This window comes from Gobio gobio (genome assembly GCF_949357685.1).
Source record: "Gobio gobio genome assembly, chromosome: 25".
Taxonomy (NCBI): Eukaryota; Metazoa; Chordata; class Actinopteri; order Cypriniformes; family Gobionidae; genus Gobio; species Gobio gobio.
Genome location: NC_137121.1, coordinates 31,520,993 through 31,534,499, shown reverse-complemented (window position 1 = coordinate 31,534,499; position 13,507 = coordinate 31,520,993). Strand labels below are relative to the sequence as shown.

General features: G+C 38.0%; 1 protein-coding gene across 2 annotated transcripts in view; it reads right to left on the bottom strand.

Moving 5' to 3' along the window:
- Positions 1 to 13,507, bottom strand: part of vps4a (vacuolar protein sorting 4 homolog A) — a 31,409-nt gene that overhangs the window by 9,308 nt on the left and 8,594 nt on the right. For both annotated transcript variants that reach the window (XM_079809896.1, XM_079809897.1), the window contains exons 3-9: positions 11,881 to 12,025; positions 11,702 to 11,763; positions 11,480 to 11,599; positions 9,258 to 9,414; positions 9,029 to 9,177; positions 1,841 to 1,922; positions 1,533 to 1,752 (exon numbers count right to left, since the gene is read on the bottom strand). In XM_079809896.1, the coding sequence (XP_079666022.1) occupies positions 1,533 to 1,752; positions 1,841 to 1,922; positions 9,029 to 9,177; positions 9,258 to 9,414; positions 11,480 to 11,599; positions 11,702 to 11,763; positions 11,881 to 12,025 (935 nt within the window). The remainder of the gene's footprint in view (positions 1 to 1,532; positions 1,753 to 1,840; positions 1,923 to 9,028; positions 9,178 to 9,257; positions 9,415 to 11,479; positions 11,600 to 11,701; positions 11,764 to 11,880; positions 12,026 to 13,507) is intronic.

The window sequence follows — 13,507 nt, the reverse complement described above, 5'->3', positions numbered from 1 at the left end:
AATGTTTTATATATTTACGGTAGGAAATGTACAAAATATTTTCATGAAAAATTATTTTTTGGGATTCTTTGATGAATAGAAAGTTAAAAAGAACAGCATTTATCTGAAATAGAAAGCTTTTGTAACATCGTACTACAGTTCAAATGTTTTGGGTTAGTAAGAATTTCTTTTTTGGGGGGGGAGAACTTAAAGAAATGAACACATTTATTCAGCAAAGATGCATTAAATTGATCAAAAGTGACAGTGAAGACATTTATAACGTTACAAAAGATTTTATTTAAAATAAATGTTGCTCTTTTGAACTTTCTATTCATCAAAGAATCCTGAAAAAATGTTTTACACAACTGCTTTCATTGATAATATTAATGAATGTTTCTTGATCATCACATTAGAATGATTTCTGAAGGATCATGTGACACTGAAGACTGGAGCAATGATGCTGAAAATTCAGCTTTGCATCACATTAGGCTTGCTACGATAGTCGGTGTTGCCGGTGTTACCGGTGTCCAGACTCAACACCGGTTACATCACTTGCCCACCGTGGCACCGCCCACCGTCTTTTTTATTTTTTTATAGTAATAAAATAATTTTGTTCAGTTAGAGAACAGACAATACAAATAAAAACTGAACGTGTCTGCTTAATAAAGCAGGATCCGACCGTGAGTTTCGGCAGCGGCAGGAGTCATTCATCAGATTTAAGAGTGAGGAGCTGAGATGATCGCGGAAGATTTGGTTTCAAAGCGAAACGTAAAAGCGCCTATTTAAGGGAGTTTGTCATTTGTTTTGTTGTTGTGTTTTTCATTAAAAATAATAGGCTAATGAACCCACAATTCAAGCAACCCGCAGCCGAATTGGCGCTAATTCAAAACTGAAAGTAAAATGTGCACGGCCGCACAGAGCGCGCATTGTTTACTTTGGCCTGGCTCCGCAGTGCGAGCCTCCGCGCTCCGCGCATTTATTTTTTGCCGCGCGCACCCTCGCGCTCGTGCGGGCGCGTCGAGTATAAACAAGGGGACGAACTGTTATTCATTCATGGCGTGCATCTCAATCATAGACTGATCAATGCTTGATCAGTGCCCTGACTACTGAACTAGGGAACTGATTGAGACGCACCCATGGCCTCACAGAGCGCGCATTTACCGACAAGCTGTCATTCACGGTGTGTGCGCACTGCCGCGTTTTCAGTTCAGAGCGGTCGTGTGCATGTTACTTTAGATTTAAAAGCCTCCGCCGGTGATACCGGTATTACCGGTGTTGTCACACATCAATTAACCGGTGGGAAAATTTCCTCACCGTCACATCCCTACATCACATACATTACATTTTAAAATATATTCAAATAGAAAATTATTATAAGTTATTTTACATTTTAATATTTCACAATATTGCAGGTTTTTTGTTGTATTTTTAATTAAAAAATTTAAAATAATTTCAGTAAAAATCTTACAGATGAAAATCTTTTGAACGGTAGTGTAGCTGAAACAACTGTTTCATAACTGATGAACTTTAGAAGACACGATCACTGTGGTTACCTTTTTGAAGTGTGTGGCGGACTGCACCTTCCTGACGGGCTGCATGAGAGCATCTCGTACAATGACGCTTATGTCGGCTCCAGAGTATCCATCTGTTTTGCGGGCCAACTGACGCAGATCTGCCTCCGTCAGACTGTGAGGCGTGTTACCTAGATGTAAGCGGAACATGGCCGATCTCGCAGGCTCCTCGGGGAGTGGGATGTAGATGCGCTTCTCAAACCTGCACAGACCACCGGGAGTATTTTACAACACGCAGATTAAAGACTGTGGTTTAAAACATGATCATGTAAAGCATTCATCACACTGACCTCCTGCGAATCGCAGCATCAAGGACCCAGGGAATGTTAGTAGCTCCGAGAACTAATATCCCATCACTGCTATTACCAACACCTGCCAAAGAGAGACGCCAGCAAACCATTAGACAACTTAAGAGAGATGAGTTTATGCTAATTATGCATACATTTTCAATGTGGGTCAATTATTTTTTAATCTTTTTTTTATTATTATCATTGTATCATGTTTAAAATGTATGCGCTAAGAACTAAAACCTTATGCTATATTAAAAACCTTTATGCAGCTTTCGTATTCCCGGGTCAGTTTCGACCCGCTGGAACGTGAGCTTATAAAACAGACATAACTATAAAACTATACTGTATCTGATCAGTCTCATATGCAAAAATGACAAAGTTTTGAAATCTACCGTGTTTTACAATATTACTACATTTACCCCTTTATTAATAAATCAAAAAGTTAATTGAAATTTCAACATTTAAAAGAATCACTGTGATGCAAAAAAATTGTGAAATTTAATTTGAGTATATTATATTAAATGTATAAGAACATATAAACTTATAATTACCAGTATTAAAGGGATAGTTCACCCAAAAATGAAAATTCTGTCATTAATTACTCACAACCTATAAGACTTTCGTTCATCTTCAGAACACAAATTAAGATATTTTGATGAAATCCGAGAGCTCTCTGACCCCTCCATAAACAGATATTTAATTAACACTTTCAAGGCCCAGAAAGGCAGTAAACACATCATTAAAATAGTCCATGTGACTCAAGAGGTTCAACCTTAATGTTATGCAGCGACGAGAATACAAAAATAACAACTTTATTCAACCATTTTTTCTCGTCAACGTCATTCTTCCATGCTATTCACGTAGTAAACCCAGTACTGCGCTTCCAGGTTCTTCATCAGAACGCCAGCTTACCATTGGCCGATGCTGCTCACGAGTGCACAACGATGCATGCATGTGATGCTGATGCAGGAGCTGACCAATAATGAGCCGGCATTCTAACATAGAACCTGGAAGCGCTACTACGTCAACAGCAAAAGGAGAATTAAATTGAAGAGAAGAGATTGTTGAATACAGTCGTTATTTTTTTGTTTTGTTTGTATTCTTGTCGCTTCATAAAATTAAGGTCGAACCACTGGAGTCACATGGACTATTTTAACAATGTCTTTACTGCCTTTCTGGACCTTGAAAGTAGGGCTGGGCCGATAAACGATATCATATTGAATCACGATATAAAATTGATGTCGATAACGATGATAAGCTCTGAACATTTTTACTCGATATGGATTAATGTAACAACCAATCACACGGCAGAAATAAAGCGACAACAGCCAGTCATTTATCCGCACGGGTCGGAGCCGGGGGGTGAAAACTTTTTACATTTGAAGATCAAGGTAAATTGTACTCAATTTGTCTTCTGGGAAACATGCAAGTATCTTCTGTTGCTTCTGAAGGGCAGTAATAAAAAAAAAAAAAAAAGATATTTAAACAAAATAAGAAACATTTGGACATCTTCATCCTGTTCAAAAGGTTTCACCCCCAGCTCTTAATGCGTTGTGTTTCCTTCTGGAGCATCAGTGAATGTTTGAACCGTTTTTAATAGCTGTGTTTGAGTCCCTCCATTGTTCTCAGTTTGAAAAGATGGATCTCAAAATCATACAGTCACTGCTGGAGAGGGTTCAAATATGCAAAAGATGCTGGAAAACTGAATAATTTGCAGGACCTGGAGGATTTTTCTGAAGAGTGTTGGTCAGTTTAACTGCTCAGGACAAACAAGGGACTCATGAACAACATCACAAAAAAAAAAAAGCCGTGGATCATCCAGGGAAATGACACACAGTATTGAGAATTAATGGTTCATAAACTATTGATCGGGGTAATTTTAATAAATTCAGATATTTTTTTGTCATGTGGACTACATACAAAGATATTTTATGTAACATATCTTATTCAGGACAGCACTAAATAGAAAATAACTGATTTATTTAGTTAAAATTATTCACATTTTCACAGATTCTGCAAGAGGTGCACATACTTTTTCTTGTCACTGTAGTTTATTTTTGTTAATTTCATCTTTTGTCTATTTATTAGGGATGTAAATTTACACAAATTCCCATGATCGATCATGTTCCTCACTAAATGAATGAGAAGGGTTTTAATTGAAATAAAGGGCTAGTAGGATTTTAAAATGAGTCGATGTGTTTGATCATTTAATTAAATTACTTATATAATAATCAAATATAACGAGTAATAAAACATGTCAGAATGAACGTGCTCTTCCTGAAACAAGGCGCTGAACAATGCAACTAAACCCAATTAATTCCCAACGATTTATTTCAATTGTGTTCTCATTAATGTTATGTAATATGAAAGTCCTAATTAAAGTTATTATTAGTCATGCGTTGCTGTAGCTGATCACCGGCGCGCTTTACTACCTCGTTAATTCTTAACCAAATGCATCCTATATGAGATGAATCAGATTTAGATAGGCCTTAGATATTTGCACAAAACCAAAGGCTGTGAATGCACATGCACACTTATAGTCAAGATGAAGGTGTAACTCCAGCTGTAAAATGGTCCCAAACATATCTCCTCGCTTCATTTTTCCTTGCGTCTTCTTTACGTGTTTTGCGGTTAAAGGGTTAGTTCACCCAAAAATTAATTACTTACCCTCATGTCGTTCGACACCCGTCAGACCTCCGTTCGTCTTCGGAACAGAAATGAAGATATTTTAGTTGAAATCTGATGGCTCTGAAAGGCCTCCATTGGCTCAATGGCACCGTTCACTCTCAAGACCCTTAAAAGGCACTAAAGACGTCCTTACAAATAGTGATGCACCGATCATGATTTTACATGGCCGATTCCGATACCGATTTTTTTCAAGAAAACTGGCCGATTCCGATACCGATTTCCGATTTTTTTTTTTTAAACAAGATGTTTATTTGGTATTTAAAGCCGCACTAGGTAACTTTTGCTCTCGGGCTCCCCCTACAGTTGTGAAACAGTATTGTCCTCTACTACTGTCGTAAACGGTCACTCTACATCAGGGGATGCATCGCACGTGCATTTGTTGACATGACAACTATGATAGCCCTGAACTCTGCAGGAGTTCACATGCAGGTGTTCTGCTTGCGTCGCGTGTGAAATGTCTTCATCCCAGGTACAGTGGCATATGTTTCAGCATGTCATATGAATATAATTTCATGGGTTTTATTTTTTTCAAACGCCAAATGATCGCGATGCTCACGTTTACAAGCCAGCGTCATTATAGTAGCCTAGTCTATTGGTTCCCGTTTTACAGAATCTATATGATACTTCAATTCAATGTTTGAGTGGTAGGTAATAACCATATATCGTCAATATTATAATATCAAGCTACCATAGATGAATCTGCAAATTCGAAAAATCGATTTGCATTAAAGCTTGAGGAAAGACAAATAAACCAATATCACAGACATGTTAGGTATCCTAAAATATGATTTTGTATTTATTACGTATTTACTTGCAAGAATGTAGCCCCTCCTCCTCCAGCTCACGTCAACGAGCAAACGCCGGCCCAATGTTGATCCTCGTCCTGCCTTTAATCCGATCACTTTCTCGTTTTCTCTTTTTGCTTTCCTCAGACAAAACATTTGCTTTCTTATTTTTCTGTGCTGCTTCGGCCATGACTATAACATCCGGCAAACAAACGATAGTTGGGCTCGCACGTCCGAATTTAAGGAAGTGGGGGTGGTGGTGGAAGTGACGTATATGCCGTAAAGCAGTCGAATTTTGTAGTTCTTTTTTTTCTCGGGTTACTACCCGAAACCCGAAGTTTAAAAGTACGATTAAAAACGATACAGACCCCGTCAGGCTATGGCAGACGTGTCATTCAACCTATTGTAAGTCGATGTATCATCACAAGAGTTTTGAAAATATATTATGAAGGTTGAAAAGTTACCTAGTGCTGCTTTAACAGGCTAAATTGGCTTTTGGCTAATGAAAACAAGTTTGCAATCTAAAATTAACAGGAAATTGAATTGGAAATGAAAAAGCTGAAAGGTGAAATTAAAGGCAACAACTGCATATTCTGCAATCCAAACAAAGATGTTACTTAAATCAGCATTTGTTTTTAAATTCAGTGTAAAGAAAAAAAGTCTTTACCAGTGAAATTCAATAAAACCAAAGTATATACTTGTTCCAAAATGTTAAATAAAATAATGTTTAGTGCAACGAAAAAAACTAAGATGCTACAGCAGGTGCTTTTTAAATCAAATTAAGTCAATGTCATTTTAAGGTAAAATAAAAGGTAACACTTTAGAATAATGGTCATTAGTTAACATTAGTTAATGTATTAACTAACATGAACTAACTATGAGCAGTACATTTGTTACTGTATTTGTTCATCTTTGTTAACGTTAGTTAATATAAATACAGCTGTTCATGGTTTGTTCATGTTAGTTCACAGTGCATTAACTAATGTTAACAAGATTTTAATAATGCAGTTCTCTCTCATTAGTAAATGTTGAAATTAACATTAACAAAGATTAATAAACACTTTATAAGTGCAGTTCATTATTAGTTAATGTTAACTAATGTAGTTAACTAATGACCATTATTCTAAAGTGTTACCAAATATAAATGATCATCCTATTGGCTACAGAACTGATAGTATTTCATTTCTAAAGTGCATGCATGTTCTTCTTTAGGCTACGCGCAACTTCAGCTCGCGCAGGAAAGCGGCTCTTCATTCCCTTCAGCGGATCTCGTCTCTTCCCTCAGTTCTCCAGGTTCCGTTTGTAACACACAAGTGACATGTTCGCGAATGATTGCAATATAGGCGTATGTGCACGCGGGCGCACTTCCAGAAAAAAATAGGCAGAAAAATACAAAGAAACCTTCTTTGTCCGGTAGGTTCCGGTTTTTGGCCGGTCAACCGGTGCATCCCTACTTACAAAGTCCATCTCACTACAGTGGTTCTACAATAACTTTATGGAGTGACGAGAATAGTTTTTGTGCGCAAAAAAAACCTAAATAACGACTTATATAGTGATGACGATTTTAAAACACGGCATCATGAAGCTTCGAAGCGTTATGAATCACTGAGTCGATTCAGCGGTTTGGATCGCCAAATTTCAGCAGTTTGGCGGTTTGACACGCGATCTAGGGCTGCTCGATTATGGAAAAAATCATAATCACGATTATTTTGGTCAATATTGAAATCACGATTATGTAACACGATTATTTCACATGACTTTGGGAATGTGTTGTATTTATTAAAAATACACCTTTCAACAATTCAATTGAAATTGTAACATTTGTTGTACTTTTTGAACTATTAAAATAAATAATATAACATATATTCAAATCAAAGTGTAAAAGTATTCACGTAAAAATGATAACCACAAATAAATAAGATAAACAATTTGGTTCGGCTAGATATGCTTTTCAGGTACGTCTAACATCAGTTTTTAGGTACAGAAATGTATCAAATGTAAAATAACATTGCATATTTGAGTGCATAAATTAAAGATTAATCCTATTAAACTTACAAAAGCTATTCAATCAAGTGCAGTGAATGATGTCCTTGTCTTTGGTTGTTTGACATTAAACAGACAGCAGTAAAGGCTACTGCCCCTTTAAGACCTAATGATCGGATATGCGTCGTCTTTATCGACTGTATAAAGTTCACTTAAGGCATAATCAGACTATGTCTGCTAGGATACTCATCAAGATGGATATGTCGACATACGTTTTGTGTGAGTTTGTCCGTTCAAGAGCAAGACTTGAAAGAGAACTCAATATTTGCGCGCTGAGAGACGTGTGCGCGCTCTCGGATGAGCGCACAGAGATACATTTTCTCACAGCGCGCGCGGCTTCTCATTCGCGTCTTCTGGCACTAAACCCGGGTGATGAGGGGGAAAACGACTGGTCATATTCGAAAATATGGCAGCACTCGCATGCATTGAACAAAGTTTACAAAGAGAGAATTATTTGAAAAATATTAGGGGAAAAAAGGACGTTTACACGGCACCCCTGCACTCGTCAGTTTTTGTTTCTTTATTAGATTGTCATAGGTCACTCTGTTTAATTTTCAAGTGGTTAAACAAATTCGTGGTGTTCCCTTGCGTTGCAGCCAATACCATGTAGCAAATCTTGCACGTCGCATGTTTCTGCTCGTCGTCTGATTCCTCGAAGCCAAACTGTTCCCAGACAACGGAGTTGGTTTTGCCTTTTTTGCTCACCAAACGCTGCTGTAACTGCCCTCCTTCTGCCATCTTTACTCGCGCCCAGTTTTTAAACTCCAGCGGATGATATGCACACGAGACTCACGACCTGAGAGAGATTTGTGGCTTCGGGAGGGGCGGATGAGCGCGTGCGCGTTTCATTCAGAACGCAAGACAAAATAAGAGTGTTCTTGCAAAACTGAACATGGCAAAATAATCGTTTTTTCTCGATTGTACTATTTTGGTGATCGTTGGGAGGCGAAATCAAAATTCGATTAATTGCACAGCCCTAACGCGATCCGAATCATGATTCGACTCACTGATTCATAACGCTTCGAAGCTTCATGATGCCTTGTTTTAAAATCGTCATCACTATATAAGCCATTATTTAGGTTTTTTTTGCACACAAAAACTATTCTCGTCACTCCATAAAGTTATTGTAGAACCACTGTAGTGAGATGGACTTTGTAACGACATCTTTAGTGCCTTGTTAGGGTCTTGAGAGTGAACCGTGCTATTGTGCCAATGGAGGCCTTTCAGAGCCATCAGATTTCAACTAAAATATCTTCATTTGTGTTCTGAAGATGAACGGAGGTTTGACGGGTGTCGAACGACATGAGGAGCATTTAAGCAGCATTACACGCGCATAACCCTGCTTAATTGACGATCGATACGTTTTATCGATTAATATTATTATTTTCTAAACACATGTAATTAAAACATTTTCAAACATATTTTTCAAAGTAGAAAGTATTTTTTGACAAATACCATGAATACTGTGTGAACAAATATTAAGGTTAACTAGTGTTGCCATTTTGTTTTATTAAGAAACTGAAAACTTCTCTATGCAATGCCTTTTTAATGTTATTTTAAGTAACTAAGGTAGTTTAAAAAAATAATTAAATCCAGAGACTGCTAAGCAACAGAGCGGCTTGACGGCATCAACTAAACTGCTTCTGCTAGATTGTTTTTGACTGTTTCTCACCCTGCATCTGCACCAGGAACTCAGTCTTGATCCTCCGAGCAGCTTCACTTTCATTCTCATTTCTGGAGCCACAGAGAGAATCCACCTCATCTATGAAGATGATGGACGGCTTATGCTGGCGAGCTAGATCAAACAGATTCTTCACCAGTCTGTAAGACAAAATAAGTCATTCAAAGAGTCCTGCGCCTCATGCAGACTGTCAGCAAAGTGAGCAAAGACCGAAACTCACTTTTCACTCTCGCCGAGCCACTTCGACATGAGATCAGAGGAAGACACAGAGAAGAAGGTGGAGTTATTGGCCTCGGTGGCGACAGCTTTGGCCAGATAAGACTTTCCTGTGCCAGGGGGCCCAAACAGAAGAATGCCCCTCCATGGAGTGCGTTTGCCTGCATCACAATGTATACACAGATTGTAGAATTTTAAATAAACCGCATCTTGAATCTTTCAAATAATGAGCTTAAAATGTTAGGTGACATCAATGTCAATTTTTTTTTTACATATTCATTTATAACAAATCTTTCTGCAATCATTTGGTATAAGAAACATACACTACCGTCCAAAGTTTGGGATTGGTGAGATTTTTTTCATGTTTTTGAAAAGAAAGAAGTCTCTTATGCTCATCAAGGCTGGATTTATTTGAAAAATACAGTAAAAACAGTTATGTAATTTATTATGCAATTTACACAAATCAAATGTATTTCTGTGATGACAAAGCTGCATTTTTAGCCGTCTTCCGTGTCACATGATCCTTCAGAAATCATATCAATGCTGATGTGGTGCTCAAGAAACATTTCTTATTATTAACACACTTGAAAACTTCTGTGCTGCTTAATATTATTTGGAAACGTGTTAAAAAGATTTTTCAGGATTCTTTGAAGAACAGAAATTTAAAAAGAACAGCTTTTACTGGTCTCCACTGTCATGCTTGCTTAATAAAATAATTCATTTCTTTCTTTTTTAAACTCATACTGACCATGTCTTGCAGAACACAGTACATAAGAGTTGGGTCTTGTATGACCGATCAAATATTGTTTTAAGGGAGATTAAAAGTCTATTTGAGATTTCAGGATGGATTTCATATAATGTATTGTTTGTACACGTATCCCACTCTTCCTGAGACTTATAAAATGATTGACAGTAAGTCTAAGGTCTGAGAGGGGATTTGACATTCTTCTACAACCAGATTAATAGCCTCCTTTGCAGCCGTGCCAACAAAAACAGAACCATTTAAATATTTAAACCAGAGGTCTTCAACCCTGCTCCTGGGGACCCGTGCTGCATCAGAAATCGCATACTGTATAGTAGGTACTACATCTGGCTTGAAACTTACTTCGCGACTGTTACTAGCCTAACTAATATAAATTTAAAACATTATAAAAGACATGTCAAGAGTGAGTAATAAAATAAGCAAACAATAACACAAATAAATACAAAAGAACAAAGATACAAATTCAACTTTCAGGTAGGTTCTGTACAGATCTACAGAAAGGTCTACACCTTCTTCCCAGGTTGGTGACCTCAACAAAAACCCTATAATTTACGCATACCCGCCCCTGGGAACACACAACAAAGGGGGTGAGACCATGTTGGGCTGAGTTGATGAAGTGTTGCTGCCATGCAGTCGAAATTTCAGTTTTTTCTGTTACACAGTCCACCATGTTAATACCCTCGCTAGAGCAGCTGGTCATAAAATGTCTCATATCTATTGAAACATTATAACTGTTTTGTTTTTGGCTGTAATAATAAACTCCTGGCATCTGAGCCATTGAGGATGCAGTGGATTAATTTCATTTGTGAAAGGAATGTGCCCAAAAAATGAGCTAAATACGTATATGTTTGTGTGAATTAGTGTACACTGAACTGCTTTGCAAACGAGGGTCGGTAAACGCAGGATTTGCACAAAAGTTGCTTCTCAAAGATGGATCAAATCCAACTCTAGTGATCCAACTTCATATCAAAGACTATAGATATAGAAAGACAGTTCACTCCTATTACACTCTATATTACACGCAATATGGCGGAATAGTCGCGCCTTCTGAAGTAAAAGAGCCAATCGCTGAAGTAAAGAGATTCACGCTTGGGACTGCACATGCACATTGGCCTGTCTGGCCTGAAAAAGCTTTTTTTAAAGGGATAGTCCACCCAAAACAAGAAAATTACCCCATGATTTACCCCATGACCCCATAAAAATGTTACCCGACAACTATACTCGCATTTGGAGCTTGGCGAGTGTTAACTTTAGGCCCTGCTAATCAAACACACCTGAACTAGCAAATCAAGCTCTTCAGGATTGAAAAAATAAATAAATAAAAATAATTCACAGGCAGGTGTGCTGAAACAGGAAATAAACTTTGCAGAAGCAGGGTTGAAGGTCGCAGTGTGCTTATAATCGTCCCCGGTCTCTCCTAATAAAAAAACTCTACATAATTGATTTCTAGGACACAGACTGACCTGTGAACAGATGTGGAAATTTGATGGGTAGAATGACAGCTTCCTTCAGGGCTTCTTTCGCCCCCTCCAGTCCGGCCACATCATTCCACCTCACATTAGGCTTCTCCATTACAATCGCACCTGGAAACATCAATAAACATCTCACCATTATGATCATTAACAAAACAGCAGGAATGTACTGTTTTGCATTAACACAACTGAAACATAGACATACAGACTCACCCATCAGATGCTCCTGGAGTTTCTTTTTCTCTGGATTTTCTCCCTCACTGTCACTGTCACTTCTACACACACACACACACACACACACACACACACACACACAGTATCACTGTTGAGCGATGCACTATACTCAAATCATCAACAACATCCAGCTGAACAAATAACAAACGAAAGCGTACTTGTCATTGCTCTGTGTTTCCTTCACTGGCTTCTTGCCCTGTTTGTCCTTGTTTTTCAAGTAGTCCTTGAGTTTCTCGGCTCTGTCCAGATACTGCATACACTTCCCACGAATGCTTTCCTTTGCCTTGTCACTGTGTGCTTCATCTGAGACACAAAATGATCAAATGTGCCTCTTGAAATCAAAGAGTAACACTTATTTTTCCTAATTTATAAATCTCTCATTTGCTATTTAACATTACAGTAGCCCGTGAGGCCCAGGTGACATCCACTGAAAAAGTTTCAGAAGCATTTGATTTGACAAACTTGTTTTTCAAATATCACGCACTGATTAAAGGTGCAGTAAATGATTTTTTTTATTTTTTTATTAAATCAACACCTAAATCTATTTTTTGATTATTTGCTAGATGTCTGTTCTCTGCTGAAAAAATATTGCATTTGTAAACAGTCCTGGTTGTGTAAATAGGAGAAAAAACTAAGTGGAGCACCAAAACACCCTCAAAGCCAATCAGCAGTCGGGGGCGAATCTGCTCATGACGGGGGAGGAGAGAGGGCAAGTAAAGAGGGATAGCTGAGATTACCACAGAGAAAAGGTCAGAGTAATATCACTGGGAAAAGAAGGGTTACGATCAGGCAAAATCTTTAGGACCCGCGTTAACATTAGACAAGCTTTCTAGTGCTGGAGAGGGGTTAGAGAGCAGGAAGGCCTGAAAACATTGTAACATTGGTTTTGCCATGTTTCACAGAATCAAGATATGCTGTTCTTGTAATGTTAGCTATAGTAACAACAGGCAGTGTTGGGAATAACTAGTTACATGTAACAGTGTTACGTAATAATAAATGTAACCGTAACCAGTTACAGTTACTGAGAAAAAATATGTAATTAAATTACAGTTACTTGTGAATATATTAATGATTACAAAAGAGGTAACATCTGTTTTCTGTAAAAAGCTAGGATATGTTGAATAATACATGAAGCATGATATATCCTGGTATTTAAAGGCTGTTTAATAAAGCGATGCTATTCTGATGTAGCCTGGATGCCAGCCAAACTTAGCCCCGCCCACAACATTTTTATTCGGGTAGTTCGGTCTGGACTTGCTCAATAGAGAAGTAATTATGCCCGAACAGAAACTGTTCGGACCAATCAAATTGTCAGGGCGGGCTTTAGACGATGATGGGCAGATGATCAACAGTAACGTAATCATCCACGTCATCAAAGAGCGCTTGGGTTGAGTTTGTTCTAATCCTAAACGGAGAACTTGTTCGTATATGCATTCACCTTTACTATTTCTCTCAGAAATGATGATCGTGTTGGTAAGTACTCTGTGTATCCTTAAATAATTTTTTTTACAACACCGGCAAAGATCGTTTACACTCATCTTTTTCTTCTAACGTTAGGCTACTTATTCCAGCGTGCGTGCAGGGTTGCCAAGTTTTTACAACAAAACCCGCCCAATTGCTAACGTTCCTCAAAACTAGCCAAAAACAATCCCAATAGCTTTCCAGGGGGGTTCTCCGGGGAAAAAAAGGCATTTGGGGGGTAAAATATGTGTTATTTTGGCAGGGCTGCCTGCTAAAATTTGCATTCCTGGGTCTGTATATCACATAATTGGGGTCGCTTCAACC